Raw genomic sequence first — 17624 nt, forward strand, 5'->3', positions numbered from 1 at the left:
AGCCTTTCAAACCCTCTTGCTACTTGGTACTAATGATCTTAAATATTTGTAACCTCCACGTTAACATGATGAACTAACTTTGTAAACTTTTAAAAGATGATTCCCTTTCTGAGCTTACATTAATTGACTTATGATGTATTCTTACGTACGAAAACACGGGGTGTAACAGATGGTTGTTCTTGTGTGTTATGAGAAGAGGGAGATTAGTATGGACCTTTGAAAGGTTATTGGTTTAGTTGATATGATCGGGATCGACTTGAGGTCGGTGGATGAATTTAAATGTGAATATGGGCTCTATGACAGGCCAGTTGTGTTCATTTCAGTAATGTGCTCCTTGTGGAGGAGTAGTCAGGGTGTTATTTCGCTGTCGAATATTTCGTGTAGTGATACGTTGCGCCGTGTGGGTTGTGAGACGGCTTGAGAAATTGCTTACGTGCTGAGGATCCGCGCAGAAATGATGTTATATGAGCCAAAGGGCCCTTGAGATTCAGATTTTATATCGCACCTCAATTGTGCTTGGGTTTCGTAGCTTATAGCGCTACATGTTCCCTTAGGGATGTTATTATGCACTTAGCGTGCTTGTGACCGATATTTGATATTTTATTGTAATGGGCAAATTTAGCTCGATGTGCAATCTCCTTATGTGAGATCTATGTTTGGATCGGGTTGCGCGCCGCAATAGTGTGATGTTGAGTATAGTTTTCTATATGCTATTTTCGTGCGTCTCGCTTCCTATTTTCTAAGGAAAGTCCGTATTAGTGCGGGAGTTAGGTAATTCCTTCCAGAGTTCGTTTTCCTTTGGTATCGCGTTCGAATTGATGGCCTATTGGCACATTGTGGCATCATATGAGACTTTTGATTATGTCCGGGGTGGCTTATTGCCTGAGCGGTTCGTACCGGGTAAGATGGGATTATTGGATTCAGGATCAGTGCAATCTGACTATATGGAATATATTAAGGAGCAAAGATCATGATCTGGTTCAGAATGTGGTAATGTTTCTTGCCAGAAGTATAGACTCAATGATTGGTTGACTCGGCAGTTGATTATGAATATCTGCACATCTCTTCCGTTGTGGCGGTATTGTAAGAGTTAGAGTAAGACCTGTGTATGTTATGGGGTGCAATGGGAGCATCAGATTCGTGGAATTTCGACTAAGTTGATCAGAAAATGTTATTGTGGTCCGGCGAGAAAGTGATGCAAAGTGTGAATTCAGCGAAGTTATGCAGTCATGGTTGGGTACAGCGTGTGGTGATTGATACGGTGTTCGTATGTTGGAAACAGGCCTGACAGAGAATTCCGGATGTTGGAAATAGGCTCTAAGGCCTATCTGCTTGAATAAAAGGAAAAATCTTTAGAATTGATCGAGCAAATGCGCTCAACTGAGTTGTGGTAGCAGGGAAGGTGCATGAGGTGTTAAACAGTGATTTCAGACTGCTTCAGTGTAGTTCTCAGCACGTTCGAGGACGAACGTATGTTTAAGTGGGAGAAAATATAACGACCCGACCGGTCGTTTTGAGTTCTAACGCTCCGTTCAGCAGCCTGAGGTCGTGAGCAGCTTCATTTCAGGTATTGTGACTTGTGCGCGTGGTCGGAATTGAATTTCGGGAAGTCCAGAGTTGATTTGGAAAGAGAATTCTCATTTTGGAAGCTTAAAGTTGAAAGAATGAACTAGGATTGGAATTTTGAGTAAACGACCTCGGAATCGGGATCTGAAGGTTCCAGCAGGTTCGTATGATGATTTCGAACTTGGGCGTATGCCCGGATCAGGTTTTGGATAACCCGGGAGCGTTTTGGCGCCTATTGTGGAAGTTAGCATTTTTGAAGAAATTTCATAAGTTTGGCTTGAAGTGCATTTCAGTGTTATCGATGTCCGTTTGGGATTCCGAGTCTGTGAATAGCTCCGTATGGTGATTCTGGAGTCGGGAGCGCGATCGGAAGTGAATTCGGAGGTCCGTAGGTCATTTTGGAGTCATTTGGCTAAAGATAGAAATTTGAAGGTTTTGAGAAGTTTGACAGGAAGTTGACTTTTTGATATCGGGGTCGGAATCCGATTTCGGAAGTTGGAATAGGTCCGTAATGTCGAATATGACTTGTACGCAAAATTTGAGGTCAATCGGACGTGATTTGATAGGTTTAAACATCGGAAATAGAAGTTTGAATTTTTGAAGTTCATTGAGTTTGGATTGGAGGTCGATTCATGATTTTAGCATTGTTTGATGTGATTTGAGGCCTCGAGCGAGTCCGTAATGTGTTTTGGGATTGGTTGGTATGTTTGGTTGGGGTCCTGGGGGCCCCGGGTGGCTAACGGATCGAATTCGGAGTTTGAAGAAGGGTTGGAGCTGCTGCTTCTGGTATTTCCGCTTCTGCGGATTTGGGACCGCAGAAGCGGCCCCGCAGAAGCGAGGAAGAAGCCGTAGAAGCGGTTGGATGTGAAGCGGCCTAGGACCGCAGAAGCGGCCCTAGATCCGCAAAAGCGAAACCGCAGAAGCGGTGGGCCGTCCGCAGAAGCGAAAATTGGGCTAGAGCCCAGTGTCCGCAGAAGCGGCTTTTTGTCCGCAAAAGCGGGACCGCGGAAGCGGAAATATTTCCGCAGAAGCGAAAATAGCTGCGGCAGAATGGTTGTTTAAAATCAGGGTTGAGTTCATTTCTCTCATATTTTTCATGGCTTGGGCGATTTTTGGGGAGCTTCAAGAGAGGGATTTTCGTCAGCAACGTCAAGGTAATATATCCCCATCCATTTTAAGTTAAATACATCAATTATGTAAGGATTTGAGCATGAAATTGATTGAAATTTGGGGGTTTTGGTAGAAAAGACCTAGAAATTATATTCTTAGAATTTAACCACGATATTGAGTATGGAATTTAGTAAAAATTATATATATGAGTTCCTAAGGTCATGGGTAATCTTTATCTTCGAAAAATTTCGGATTCCGGGCACGTGGGCCCGAGGGCGCTTTGGGCAACTTTTCGATCGGAGTTAAGAATTGCTATAAATTAGATTGTAATGATTAATTGGGCATATATTAATGGATTTGCGTGACCGTTGGCTAGTTTTGGAGCGTGGTGCATAAACTAGAGTCTTCGGAAGGGCGTGGAATGCCAGTTATGGATCTTCGGAGCGAGGTGAGTCTCCTTTCTAACCTTGTAAGAGGGAATTGTCCCCATAGGTGAAATAATTGATTATGTGCTTCTAATTGCGGGGGGCTACGTACGCACGAGGTGACGAGAGTCCGTGCGTAGCTACTATTATGCTATTGTCCGGGTAGTCTAGGACCCAAAAGCATGCTATACTTTGAATATTTGTAATCTTATGGATAGTTGAATCGCTTAAACCACATCAAAATAGTAAATGAATTTCTAACAAGAGCTAAACCTCATTTTCGTAAATTGTTGAAAGATAATTAGCTTTTCTTTGAATAATTGCCCCATGTTGGCTTCTTGATTGAATGTCTCTACGTGTTTATTTTGGAACGGACCGAACGCCTCGGCAGATTAAATAGATGCATCTATAGGCGCGCCGTCGACCCTCGGCAAGTGCACAGTTTAATTCTGTTGGATCGGGCCGTCGCCTCGGCATTATATGCGCATGCTTGTGTTGCTGACTTGAACTTGATTAAGTTATTATTGCCTCTTCATGGCTTGAAAATATTTGGATAATTACGAAAAGGAATTTTGGAAATTGCCTATAAAAGAATTAATTGTTTACTTGTTTCCTTCTATTGTATTAAAAATCATGTTTATAGAAATCCGCGATTTAATGTTTTATTGATATCACATTATTGGACCCTTAGTATGTGTCGAAGTCGACCATCTCGTCTCTACTTCTTCGAGATTAGGCGGGATACTCATTGAGTAGACGTTCTTTACGTACTCATACTACACTTCTATGCATTTTTGTTGCACAGGTATATGTTACTCTTGCGGCCTACTGGGCATAGCAGCACGGATGATTCGGGCACTAGGTGAGTTGCATTATTCGAGGTGGCCCGCAGCTAGTAAAGTCCCTTCCAGTAAATTGTATTTCCTTTCTGTCCACTGTAATCCGGACGGATGTTGTATTGTATTTTATGTCCTTATCAGTAGATGCTCATGCACTTGTGACACCGGGTTCTGGGATGGTTTTGACATATTTTGTATTGATTGATTATTATTTAATTAGATTTGAGACAATTATCTTTTAAATTGCTAAAGTTGAAGGAAAATCCTAGATTTTCAAAAGTAATAAAACGATAATTTGATTAAGTAAATTGGTTGGCTTGCCTGACAGCGGTGTCCGGCGCCATCACGACCCTTAGTGGATTTTGGGTCGTGACATTCTCAATATACTATTTCCTCCGCTCCACAATAAGTGACCAATTTACTTTTGGCACACCCATTAAGGAAATACTAAATTCTAGACGAAAATAGTTAGTGTGACTAAACTAGCCTTCATTAAATGTCGCACCATAGTTATAGTAGTACTTACTTCTCTTCTCAAATGTGAGGAGTAAAAGACTTTTTAGGGATACGTACATAAGGGTAATTTTTAAAAAAAAAATTAAATTTTTTCTTGATTATATAAATGGACACTTATTTTGGACCAAAATAAAAAAGCAAATTGGTCACTTATTGTGGACCAGAGGGAGTATATAAAATATCCTGTAAATGCTTTACCTTTCTTTTCCATATGCCTATTTAATTACGTGTTAATATTGTATGGTTTTGAGTACCAATGCAGATTGAAGTTTGGACCTAGGTTTTCCCTCATCTTCAGCTCCAAGTTGTGTGATTAACGTGATATTCTGAATTCTGAGACGTAGGACACTCTTCTCCTGTCAACATTCACATGTAAGTTGTAGTAAGACATTGATGATTAAATTGACTCCTCCATATACTGACACCCATACCACCATTTTGCTTCCTTCGATCTCAAAATTGGAGTATACAATTTTTGGGAAAATATTGAATAGTTTGTGCCTTGAGGTAAAGACTTTTACTTGCTTAAACGGATTATCTCTGCTCTAGGCATGCAAAGTAATTAAAGAGAGATTTGATAAATTCATTTGAAATGATAATGGTTTACATGAAAAAGAAAGAAAATTCAGAATTGAGAAGAACCTCACATGGTATACTGGCAGTTACCTAGCTAGTGATAGTTCATCAGCATCCTGCCTCTGCATGTGGACCCATCTTACGTTTGAAAATTGAAGTACCAAAGTAAGGCGGTTAAGATTAAGTAGGAGTTTGGACATAAGAATTGTAATATTCCAAAAAAAAAAGGCGAAAAATTTTTTCAAGTGAAAATAGTATTTGAAATTTAGAGTTGTGTTTGAAAATAAATTTCAGTTTGGGTTGTTTTTGAAGTTTTGTGAGTGATTTGAGTGAAAAATTTTGAAAAACAGCTTTTTGGAGTTTTTCAAATTTTCGAAATTTTCCAAAATGCATCTTCAAGTGAAAATTAGAAATTTTATGAACAAACGCTGATTTCGAAAAAAAAGTAAAATTTTTTTGAAAAAAGGGAAAAAAATTGTATGTCCAAACGGGCTCTAAAAAATTTCTGCATTTGAAAACAAGTCCGATATTTTTCTAGAATACTTCAAGAAATAAACCAAAACTTTTTGAAAGCCAAAAAGTATCAAAACGGAAAGTCGTTCTTGCCAAAAAAACTACTCCATGCAATACAAATATTCTCAAAAATACTTTCACAAGATGTAATGCGCAAATGTACCCCTAATATAGTTATCCAAAAGCTTTTTCAAAATTTAATTTTTCAAAAACTAAAAAAAAAAAAATACAAATCCAAACTTCAAATGAAAAATAAAATGGTAGTCTATCGCTTCAAAAAAAAATTGCTCCTAAACGGTCAACAAAGTAATCCTCAAACAATAATTTAAATAGGGGAAATTTTTGTGTTGTGTGTTCCCTCTCTCAAGTTTTACCTAGGTACGTTCCTTTACGTTTCAAATATTTCATAGTTTTCTAATATAATCCAACTTATATGCAGGGGCGGATTTACATGGACCTAAGCGGTGTCACGGGACACCGCTTCGTCGAATTTTTTTACTATTTATATATATAAAAATAATAAGTAAAACAAAAATACAAGATAAAACCATTAAAAATGACACTACTTGCAACAAAACAACTTAGTAATCTAGTGGTTGATAGCTTTATGCTTGTAGTGGGAGGTCTTGGGTTTGAACTCCCTTGGATCCACAAAATATTTTTTGACTATTACGGGCCTCAAATATCCCCAGTAGAGAAAAAGTAACTAACGACTAGAAAAATAAGGGATCTTACACGAATAGCTAGCCGGATGCACTATTTACTTTTTTAGTAGTTATATATAGATTATACACAAATTTTACATGGTTATACATATATTACATATAGATTATACATTTGTCGATTGTTTTTAATTATATGGTTAGGAGGATGGCTGTTTGAGTTCAAGACAGCCCAGTGCACAAAGTATCTCGTGTTTATACAAGATCCGGGGAAAAAATCGCACCCAAAAAATTGTGATATAGGTAACCTACCATATCACTTTGAAAGAGAAGGAACCAAATATTTTTCTCGAAAGTTTGAGAAATTTTCATAAAGCACTATCTTTTAGTGGTAATTAGCTATCTATAGATACTATTTGCTATATTACGGATTGTATATACGTTTTCTGTTGTTATAAGAAGTATTAGATGTATTTAATCTACTATATTCATGAATACAGTAGCAAAAATAGGCGTGAATCAGGGAAGTCCAGCTAATCAGTTGTTGTACTCGAGTGTATTCGACTGTATTGATGGCGTGAAACATGGGATTACAGCTGGACAGATTATTGTATTCGATTGTATTCACGGCTTGAAACAGGGGATTACACTGTTTTTAAACGGAAAGTGAATCAATTAACATAATAGACTCCTAATATAACTCAACAAACTCAATTATAACACACAAGTTTTGTATTTCCAGTTATAAAAAAGATTCTCAACCGAAAAATACCCCGAAAACATAACAATCTTCAGAGAAATTATATAATACATCTGAATACATAAATTATATTAATTAAAAAATAAATGAATACATTCATGGGATATAGCGAGACAGTGAATACAATAAAATACATAGAATACAGCGGGATACATTAAAATACAATGAAAAAAAAGACAGTGAATACAATAAAACACATGGAATACAGCGAGATACATTGAATTACAATGAAAAAAAAGACAATGAATACAATGAAATACATGAAAATACATTGAAATATATTAATAGAAAATCAAGTTGCTCAGCCCCAAACTCCGTCGTCTTTGTTCAAGAACAAACAATAATTTCTGGCGAATCCGCCGTCGAGCAAAAACCCTGAATCACTGGGGTTGCAACTCTAACAATAACGTTCCTTTTCACCTTCTTCTTTTCCCTTTTAGCCTCTTCTTTATCTTCCTCTTCTTGCTTTTCGGGTTTGAAGTATTCCTCATTGCTTAAACCAAGTAGGTCGTACTCTGCTTTTCCTGCTCTTGATTTTCCTATTGCAAAATTAGCACCAGCAGCCCAATTGATTTTAATCGCTCTATTTTTTCCATCACCAGCTTCTACTACTCTGATTTCTTTTTCTTTTGAATTTTCCACAGCTTTCTTGATCATCAATTCTTCACTGCAGATAAATTGTGAAATTCTTCACTGAATCTCACATGAAATTCAGGCAAAATCATAGTTTGTGACTAATGGTAGGTGAAGTGGGTGAGAGGAATTTTGAGATTGAGCATCGTGTTTTCAGGGAATGGGGGAAAAGAATGGCATGTATCAAAGTAGAGAGAGAAAGAAAATAGTGTAACTGAATAGCGTATTTAGTGGCTTAGGGGTAGGAGGTAACCAAAATAAGTATTTTACTATAAACATTAAAAGGTATCGATAGAATATAAATTTTTTAAGTGGTATTCATTTAAAATAAATAAGATGTTAACCTTTGCTATAGGAGGTAAAAATTCCAAAGTTATATTCCTTCTATATTCTCAAACCCTTGGGCTAATTAAGAGCCCAATAAAAGGGCCTTCTCAAGTTATCCAACTAATTGCACCAGTTGTCCGCCTAAGGGATTGGTCTTCAAATATTATTTTTGTTTTTTATTTAGTTGTTAAAATACGTTTCTTCCTCGCCAAGAACATCATAGTTCTTCAATAGTTAACATTTGAAATTCTTGTTTCGGGTGGAAACTGAAAGTCAATGACCGATTATTATTAAAAGTATTTAAATGTTGATAATTTTTGCTTAGAGTTTTAGCAAAACTAATTTAATGATTTACTTAAAAAATCTCAAAAACTCCATTGTGATTCTTAAAAAGTATTAAATAAGACAAAGTGAGCCTTCTTGACTTGGTGTTATTTGACCAAAATTGTGATTGGGGATTGTTGGTATTGATATTTGAAAGTTTTGTTTCAAATTTGAAATCATTTGAAGCAAATTTGGGGTGGTTTGATCGAAAGTGGAATTACAAATTTGAAGAACACTTTGTTTAACAACACAAAAAATTATGCCATCGGGGTAGACTTTGAGAATCAATTTAATAGATAGGTCAATTACAAGCAACACAAAGTCATGCCAATTTGATAGAGCTTGGCGAACAATTGACTAAGAACAAAATCATACCAATTAGGGAGAGTTTGTAAGCAATCTAACAAATAACTCTAATGAAGATAATACAAAGTCATGCTAATATGATAGAGTTTGTTAAATAATTGAACAATCACAAATCCATGTCAGCTGGGTATAGTTTATGAATAATTAACAATATAGGTAAAGTAAATATAGCATAAATTCTACTAGTTCGATAGAAAAATCTCTAACAAACAATAAGTGTGGGACCGAAGGCCATTTTTTAAATACATCAAAAATTTGGACAATATTTAAAGACTAGCCCTTTATAGGCCAATCTTGTCAATCATTCTAAGTTATCAGTCTGTGTCGAGTTTAAAGAACGTAGGCCCAAGGTGGTGTCCTAAAATGTCATCTTTTTACCTTCCTATACACTATTTGAAATCTTATTACTCTCCTTACTCAAGTTTCAATTTAATTACATGGTCATATACAATTTACCAATTATATACAAATTGTATGAAAGTTGAAAAATAATTGTATAATGTATGAATCATTGTATAAAATGTGTATTTAAGTTATCAATACTATCTTTTTACATAAAGTTGTTGATATGTATCAAAATTGCATTAAGAGTAAGTTTAGATTGAAATTTTAGAGAGGAAGGTGCACACACCATAGACAAAATATATACAAATCAAATACAAAATATATACAAAAGACATATTATATAAAATTTGTATAAAAATTGTATTTAGATTGTATAATATTGTAGTTGTATTTAACTGGGTAGAAATAATGTATGAAAGTTATAGATAAGTTGTAAATAAGTTGTATAATATATAATTAGTTGTATGAAATTTGTTTTTACTATGTATGTTGTTGTAGATATTCAAATTTGCATTTAATTTGTACGAAATTTGTTTTTAATTTGCATGTTGATGTACCATATATTGTTCTTAGAGATAGAGATTTTATGTTTTTAGTTTGAATATAAATATGCAATGAAGTTTAGATTCTCTAGATGTTCTCTCTTAGATTCTGTTAAAATCTGTCCAAATTCTCCTTAACTTTCTATATGTAAAACAGTTCACACTATGCAATATACAGTTCAACCACTAAAAGCAAAATGCGCAACTTTTTTTAATAAAAAAATTTAAAGTAAATGAATAAACTTGCAAGCTTTATTAATTTGCATGTGATTCTTCTTCAACGATATCTATGAAATAATAAGCAAAATTTATTTCGATGGTAATGTAAGATACTATGTGTGCTGTCAACAGTGAGCTTTTTTCTTTGGGATAAGTCACAATGAAAAATTTTATACTCCCTGCATCCTATTTCGTTTTTACTCCTTTCAGTTAAAATCCGTCCCAAAATACGCAATTACTTGATTTATTTTGTGAAAAATATTGGCTGTTGGGAGTATCTTTGGTCCCAATATTCCGGAGAGAAGAGGGGAGAGAGGAGAGAAAAAAAAAAAGGAAAAGGGTGCACCTAAATCCCTTGATTGAAGACACTAATAATGGATTGAGAGTCTTTTAAGGTGGAATGTATATAATTTGTAAGTAATCCTTGTTTAGGACGGATAATAATCAAAATTACAATAATTTTAGTAAATAAATTTCAAATATTGTATAGGAACAAAAAATCCCTAACTTAATTAACTTAGACCTCCACGTGCTAACTTAGCCAAATTTGCAAGAATCTCATACTGATTTGTTACATTCAACAAAAATGTGTGCCTTAAATTACCAATTCCTAAGATAAATTAAGCATCGGAAGATGCTTTCTTTTAACATCAACTAAAAATACTTTAATACACCAACCTAAATTAGTTGTATAAGGGAGTGCTTAATAGCAGAAACCTAAGGTATCCAACTCTTCCTTCAACCTTGAACCCTCAGACCATCGTGTAGTTGCAGAAAAGAGCATTGGAATTGGATGGTATCAACGAATAAGAATATATGTTGATAATTACAAAAAATGTTATGAGTGGATCGAAACTGGGTGTTTGGTCTAGTGGTATGATTCTCGCTTCGGGTGCGAGAGGTCGTGAGTTCGATTCTCGCAACACCCCTAGAGTACTTTTTAATTTCCAAAAATAAGTTCTCTATTTTGTGACTTAACAAAAAACATTACACCAGCCGGGAATCGAACCCGGGTCTGTACCGTGGCAGGGTACTATTCTACCACTAGACCACTGGTGCCTTTGTTTTTAATAAATGTAAAGAGTAGATATTATCATATATTTTAGAGAAAATCTCACTTTATACCTATTAAGCCCAAACTATTTACTATTTCTACCCATTCGGCCCAATTTATTTACCCGGCCCACATATTTCACGCGGCCCAAGCTATCCATTGTCTTTAAAGTCTTATCTTCGTTCTTTACACTAGACTAAAGAATCCAGCCCACCTATTTCACCCGGCCCAAGCTACCCACGCTTGTCTTCGTCCTTTAACAGTTAACACTAGACTAGAGAACAGTTTTCAAATCTCCATAGCCAACCCATAAGAACACATATTTCACCCACATTCGAGTTTTTAATTTTTTTCTTCCGATTTCGTTCTATCTCTTAGTCTAGTACTTATTTTTGGGTGAAATTTTTGCTTCTGAAAGTACATTTTAGTGAAAGTGAGTTTTCAAAATCATAGGATTTTTGTGTTTTTCTTTGTACTTTTGTGAATCAATGTCTATGGGTTGTTGTTTTCTCTATGGGTCGGAAGCATTGTGCGCGAAGATGGTGGCGCCGTGGACAACATCATTCTTCAACACAAGTAGCTGCTGAATCCGTTGCCTCAGCCATGTCCGGTCCTAGTTTTTGCTTATTTTCTGATTCTCAGTCTCTGTTTAGTCGTAACCCTAGCAGTAGTCGTGTTGAAAACACAACTGAAAATGTAGAATTAGAGGGTGGAAAAGGCAACAATATTAATGCTTCGTCAGCCGATGAAACTCCCTACCAGTCATTACCCGACACAAATTCCGAACCAGTCATAGGAGGTGTTCCTGTGACTGATAAGGGAAAAGGTAAAGTTGTTGAGGATTTTGAGTTAGGGGGAAGCCGACGTGAATCCGTGCCTAAAACAGAGACTCAACCAGTAAATGTTGATCGTAGCGATGATTCTCAGTTAAAGAAGAAAAAAATTGGTGTTGCACCCAAGAAGGTAATTTTCTTAAAATGATCTGTGAGATTTTGAATATATAGTACATTGTTATTTTTTTGATTTCCTATTATGCTTTTGTATTATATTATAGTTATAGTCAGTTGTGTTAATTTTAAGTGAGTTCTATTTCTTAAATAATTTATATAATCATGTTTTGCATTGTTGAGATTCCCATGTGCCTATAGACATAGTGTATGTGTGTTATGTGATAGATTTTATAGTTATAGACGGTTGTTGGAACAACCCGTATAACTATTTACCCTATTAGTATAGCTATATACTATCATATGCTTCTGATCCTTTTTTGGCTGTCTTCGCTATTTGTTTTTCCTTTAATAATAGTAGTATCGTACAGTATCTTGAAAATACTTTATACCTGCATACCTTTTTGCTTTTTCTCTTTATTCCTATCTGTTATGTAATAGTAGTATAGTCATTTATAGTTTCCGGAAATTAGTCAGTAGAATTGTATACCCTGCTGGTATAGTTATACGCCGGTTGGTATCGTATGGTAGTTGTAACATTTTTGGTTAGTTTAGTTGTATTTTTAAGTGAATTCTATTTCTGAAATTATTTTATATGAACATGTTTTGCAGTGTTGGGATTTCCTTGTGCCTATGGACTTAGATTATAAACCAAAGGTTGATTGGGATACCAACTGCCATGTTATTCGTCAATTGAAAGAGAATTTATCAAAGAGGCAACTTCGACTGTTTAAGAAAACATGCTTTGGCTATTTTTTGAATCTGCCACCAGTTATTGTGGAGATTCGGGTTATGCACCATTTGCTTATTAGAGAAGTACATCATGAAGTGAAAAATGAGATGCGGTTTGTAGTGAATGATTCTAGGTTGCGCTTTGGTTTGGGTGAATTTGCACTTGTTACTGGGCTGAAATGTAAGGGTGATACAAGTATAGAGAGCATAGCAGAGAATAGCTTGATTTTAAAATATTTTTGGGACTGCATCCGTGACATTGGCCCAACTGGCAGACTGTTTTATGAAGCAGAAATGGGAAACAGATGATGATGCGCTGAAGATAGCAGTTCTTTATTTTGTGAACAGCTTCTTACTTTCTCAACTCAAAACAAAGGTTATTTCACGGTCTTACATTGACTTGGTTGAGTGCGGTAATTTTAATAATTATCTCTGGGGTATAAATGTTTATAACGCTACAATCGACTCGTGTTCCAACAAGTTTCAAGATAAGCCTTCTTTTTATAGACTCGGTGGCTTCCCGTTGGCTTTACAGATTTGGTTGTATGAATGCTGCCCAAGTTTGGATGGTCACTTTGCTGATCATATTGGAAACAAACTTCCACGAATTTTGAATTGGGTAGCCATGGGTCAAATACCGAATGAGCGAGTTGCTTTGCGAATGTCTAGCTTACAACGCGAGCAGGTAATTTTCTCGTAGTTTTATTGCCTCTCTTAGTACATGAGTTTAGTCACGGGTAGTTGTAGCAATATCCCCCAGATCAATGATATTCTTGTTGGTATACATGTATACCATATTTGTATCATATGGTAATAGGGATCATTTCTGCTACTTATACTTTTATTGCTACTTATACTTTTAATTTTCTCATTCTTTTATTGCATCTTTTAATATTTTTTGTACAGTATTTTAGTCATGGGTAGTTGTAGCAATATCCTAGATCAATGATATTCTCTGTTGGTATACATGTATACCATATTGGTATCGTATGGTAATAAGAATTTTTTTCTTCTACTTATAGTTTTATTGCTACTTATACTTTTAATTTTCTCATACTTTTATTGGATCTTTTAATATTTTTGGTACAGTAGTTTAGTCACAGTTAGTTTTAGCAATATCCCAGATCAGTAATATACTCTGTTGGTATACATGTATACTATATTGGTATCATATGGTAATAGGGATCTTTTATCTTTCCATACTTTATTATCATTTCTATTTCTAACTAGTGTGCTTAATAATTGCAGCTAAAGAACATCACCCCAACTGATGATGAGAAGCAACTATTTGATGTGTATGGTCTAAACTTTAAAATTGAAGTTGAGTGCACTGACAGTCAGCCCGATAGCTTTCAGGTTTTTGGCACTCAATTACCAAAGACACAAAGTATGCATGAAAGTACTGGAGGTGATTCCCAACCTACCAATGCTGAGGTAATGAAGGAGTTACAAGGTTTGGAGCTTTTTGTAGAGACCAAGTTTGAGGAGGTGCTTGCAGCTATTGGTAGGCAGTCAATGAAACCAGAGGGAAATTCAGCGGTATTGATCTTTTATATAATATAATGCTATAGTATATCGTTCAAAGATGCAATATATGCTTATAGGATATTATTCCATTCTTTACTTTAGTGCACATAGTATTCTTGTAATATACATAATAATAAAATTGTTAGTTTCTTATTTTCAGCATAAGCAACAGGATAATTATCCTGACTTTCGTGAGATGCATAATGATTATGACCAGTTTGAAAGGGGCCACGTTGGGAATGATCCTGTAGTTATTGGAGATAGCACGCCCAAAGCGCCTTCTAGTATGTAAATCACAGATTTAATTTTTTTTTTTTTTTTGCTGTTGTTTTTTGAAAATAGTACTCTTGCTTATACTTTTACATGTTTAGTGTCTGGTTTTGGTGGGGTTGGTCGAGATGGAGGTGCCACTGGTGTCAATGTGAAGAACATCACAGCAAGTCATAGCGTAGTTAATGATGATTTGCATTCTGGTAAAATGTTGTATATGTAATTTTTTATTCTTTTTTTATTTATTTAACTCTATGTATTTGTGCGTTCACTAACCTTTTTTTACTTTTTTCAGCCCCCTTCGTAAATGAGCATGATCTTGGCTTGGATTCTAACTTTGAACTGTCTGCATCTGCAATTGATCAAATCACCGCCATTACACAACAAGCAACATATAAGCAGTCATCTCATGATGTTAAAAAGTCGGGACCTGCTCCGCTGCCATCAGGAATCCCTGCACAAATACGAGCAGATGCTGTTATTGAGTCTAATACTGCTCCACGGGGTACGATGTTGATGTTACTAATTCTGTAGTTAGTATGTAAATGAGAGATTTTTGATAGTTTTTTTATTTAAGTAGTGATGCTGATAATGCTTTTATGTGTTCAGCATCTCGGGTTGATGGTGTTGGTCAAGTGGATGTTGGTGGCAGTAATGTGAATTTGCCTTCTGGTAATGTCTTCTATATATAACTTTTCATTCCTTTTTTTTTTAAATTTCTTAACTTTGTATATTTGTTTATTCACTAGCATTTTTTAATTTAAGCTCCATGTCGACATGAGGGTGATCTTTACTTGGATTCTGATTTTGAATATACTGATTCTCAACTTGATCTAATTGCTGCCATTACACAAGGAGGGAGACGTAATGTAAATCAATCTGGAAATGAACTGATAACTCGTGATGTAAATAAGTCTAAACCTGATCAGTCGGTATCAAGAAGTATTGTCCAGACACAAACAGATGTTGAAACAACTCCTGCAGTTTTCACACGGAGAAGGCGCCCTGCAGCTGTAAAACAGTCGCCGTATAGGAATGACTGGCAATCTGGTGTTAGTGCAGTTGGGGGATCCTCGAAGGTTATCAAAGGAAGATTTTCATTTGTAAATGACATTTCAGTGGCTGTTGATTATAAGCTTACGACTGCATTCTCAAACTTTGTCGAAGCAAACATGCAATTGGGAGAGTGCGTATTCGTTTCCATGTACTTTTGTTTTCATGTTTTCTTAATTTTTGTTGCTATATTTCTTATCCATATCTTCTTTTATACGAAATAGGGAAGTGTATTTACCTGGTGATCAAAAGCTGGACCCTTGTTTTGACTTTGAAGTTGAACAGATTGATGATAAGACGTTTTTCCATACCTTAAACTATTCTGGCAGGCCGCTGTCTAGTTCGGTATGTGTACTGCTTTTTATTTTTGTTGTTGTAGTAGTTCATTCATATTGTTAGTGTTAGTCATGTTTTCTTCTTCTCTTTTTTGCAGCACTTGAATATTATATTCTACTATCTTAGGAAGAAGGCGAATAATGGAATTAATATGCCAATCAAAGTCACAACTACAGATACTCTTTTTAATAATATCATGCAAAGGGTTTTCACAGAATTTGTAAAAGGTGGGAAACAAGATCATTTGATTGATAGATCAGACGATATCATGGAGTACATGAAAGGATTTAGGATGCATTGCAACACTCCATGGCACCAGGTTGATCATGTCCTCTTTCCAATTAATTTGGCAGAAAAGTGGCATTGGCTATTGGGGTGTGTATCATTCCACAAGAGATGTTTTTACGTATATGACTCGCTAGTCGAAAGCACAAAAAAGCTATTCAAAAGGTGGCAGAGGCATATGCTGTGTTGATCCCCCTGTTTCTAGTTAGCATTGAATTTTATAACCAAAAAAGTGACATTGTAGTACAAAATGGTCTGCACATGGGAAAGGAGTTGACTGATCCTTTTGAGATTGAACTGATTACAAATCTGCCAACACAGCAAAATTCGTAAGAATAATTACTTTTTTTTACTTTGTTTTCCTCATTCATATTAACATTTTTCACTTCTACTCGATTTTTATATTCTATTCATTTATTTTATTTTAGAGATTGTGGAGTATATGTTGCATGCTTTGCTGAGTATATTATTGAAGATCTTCCAATCCTTGTTGCCAATTTTGATGTGGATGGTCTTCGAGCTAGGTTTGGTATACTGTTGTGGCACTATGGGAGGAACAAGCAGTTGCATGGCGAATTAAGTGAATCTGAGGCTCCAGTAGCACCTAAAAAGACTCGTGGAAAGAAACGCAAGAAGTAGTATAAGTCTCTTTTTGGTTTTAGTTAATTGTAGCATGAAAAATTTGCAGGATTTTAATAGTTTTTGGTGAAGTATGGTATTTTGCATTATTAGATTGTAAAAATGCTAGCTTTTAAAAGTGTTTTCTAGGAATACAATTGTAATAGTACAATATGTTGCTATAACTGTTTTAATGTTGGAATGTATCTTCAGTTTGTTTTATTAGGCTTTTCTTAGGCTTCTTCCATAAAGTTGTTGGTTTATTAGGAGTGCCTTTCGGGGACAGAATTTTGTCAGCACTTGAAGTCAAGCCATTAATGTAGAACATAGCTGTTACAGCAGCACTGTTAGTTCCTACTCCTACTGCCATTTGTAGTAGGAGGAGCATTGTTAGTTCGCTGTAATACACCAGCAGAAGTTATTTTTGGAGGTGTATTTTTAAGGGAATTACGACGTTCAAAAAGAGAAACTATGTTGTTATTTTGTTGAAGAACAGGGCGAGTATTGATTTGAATGAGAAGAAATATTTTTAGAAAGTGAACTGGGTTTGAATTATATTGAGAGTAGTTGTTAGTTGTAGTTGAATCTAAGAAAATCTGTGCATAATTTGCATTGCTGCACCAGTTGTATTCTGCAAAGATTTTGGTTTAGGTATATTAGTGCAGTAGAACTATATACCAATCAGGTATACTGATATACCATTTGGGTATCACGTTGTATTTGAGTACCTTTTTTCCTGCAGCAACTAGATGTAAGTACTGACATGAGTTGCAAAGCGTGCGCATTTTGGGTATCACGTTGTATTTGGTGCACCATTTGTATTTCTGCGCATATTTTGGTTTAGCCATATTAGTGCAATACGACTATATACCAGTAAGGTATACAAATATACCAGTTGGGTATCACCTTGTATTTATGTACCTGATGATGTACAATAACTGCATGTAAATGGCTTCCAATTTGTTATACTTCATAACAAACATGAGCTGCAAAGCGTGCCCATTTTGTTAACGATGTATGTACAAATGTTGCATTTGCGGCACCACTTCTATTTCTACACATATTTTGATACCAATAAG

The 17624-nt window shown here is 35.6% G+C and overlaps 1 protein-coding gene and 2 non-coding genes across 3 annotated transcripts; 2 read left to right on the forward strand and 1 right to left on the reverse strand.

The window, feature by feature from the left end:
• The first annotated feature begins 10580 nt into the window (after positions 1-10580).
• On the forward strand, positions 10581-10652 carry TRNAP-CGG. Its single transcript has one exon. It is a non-coding gene; the product is annotated as a tRNA-Pro (tRNA).
• Positions 10653-10711: 59 nt separating this feature from the next.
• On the reverse strand, positions 10712-10782 carry TRNAG-GCC. Its single transcript has one exon. It is a non-coding gene; the product is annotated as a tRNA-Gly (tRNA).
• A 508-nt stretch (positions 10783-11290) lies between these two features.
• LOC109212695 lies at positions 11291-16566 on the forward strand. Its single transcript, XM_019376366.1, has 13 exons — positions 11291-11740; positions 12337-12637; positions 12732-13141; positions 13705-13995; positions 14144-14267; positions 14355-14456; positions 14549-14758; positions 14863-14925; positions 15019-15439; positions 15531-15651; positions 15740-16017; positions 16065-16256; positions 16356-16566. Exons 1-13 carry the CDS (start codon positions 11291-11293, stop codon positions 16564-16566), a joined length of 3174 nt encoding a protein of 1057 aa, XP_019231911.1.
• Positions 16567-17624: the final 1058 nt, after the last annotated feature.

Source organism: Nicotiana attenuata, unplaced genomic scaffold, assembly GCF_001879085.1.
Source record: "Nicotiana attenuata strain UT unplaced genomic scaffold, NIATTr2, whole genome shotgun sequence".
NCBI classification, from domain to species: domain Eukaryota; kingdom Viridiplantae; phylum Streptophyta; class Magnoliopsida; order Solanales; family Solanaceae; genus Nicotiana; species Nicotiana attenuata.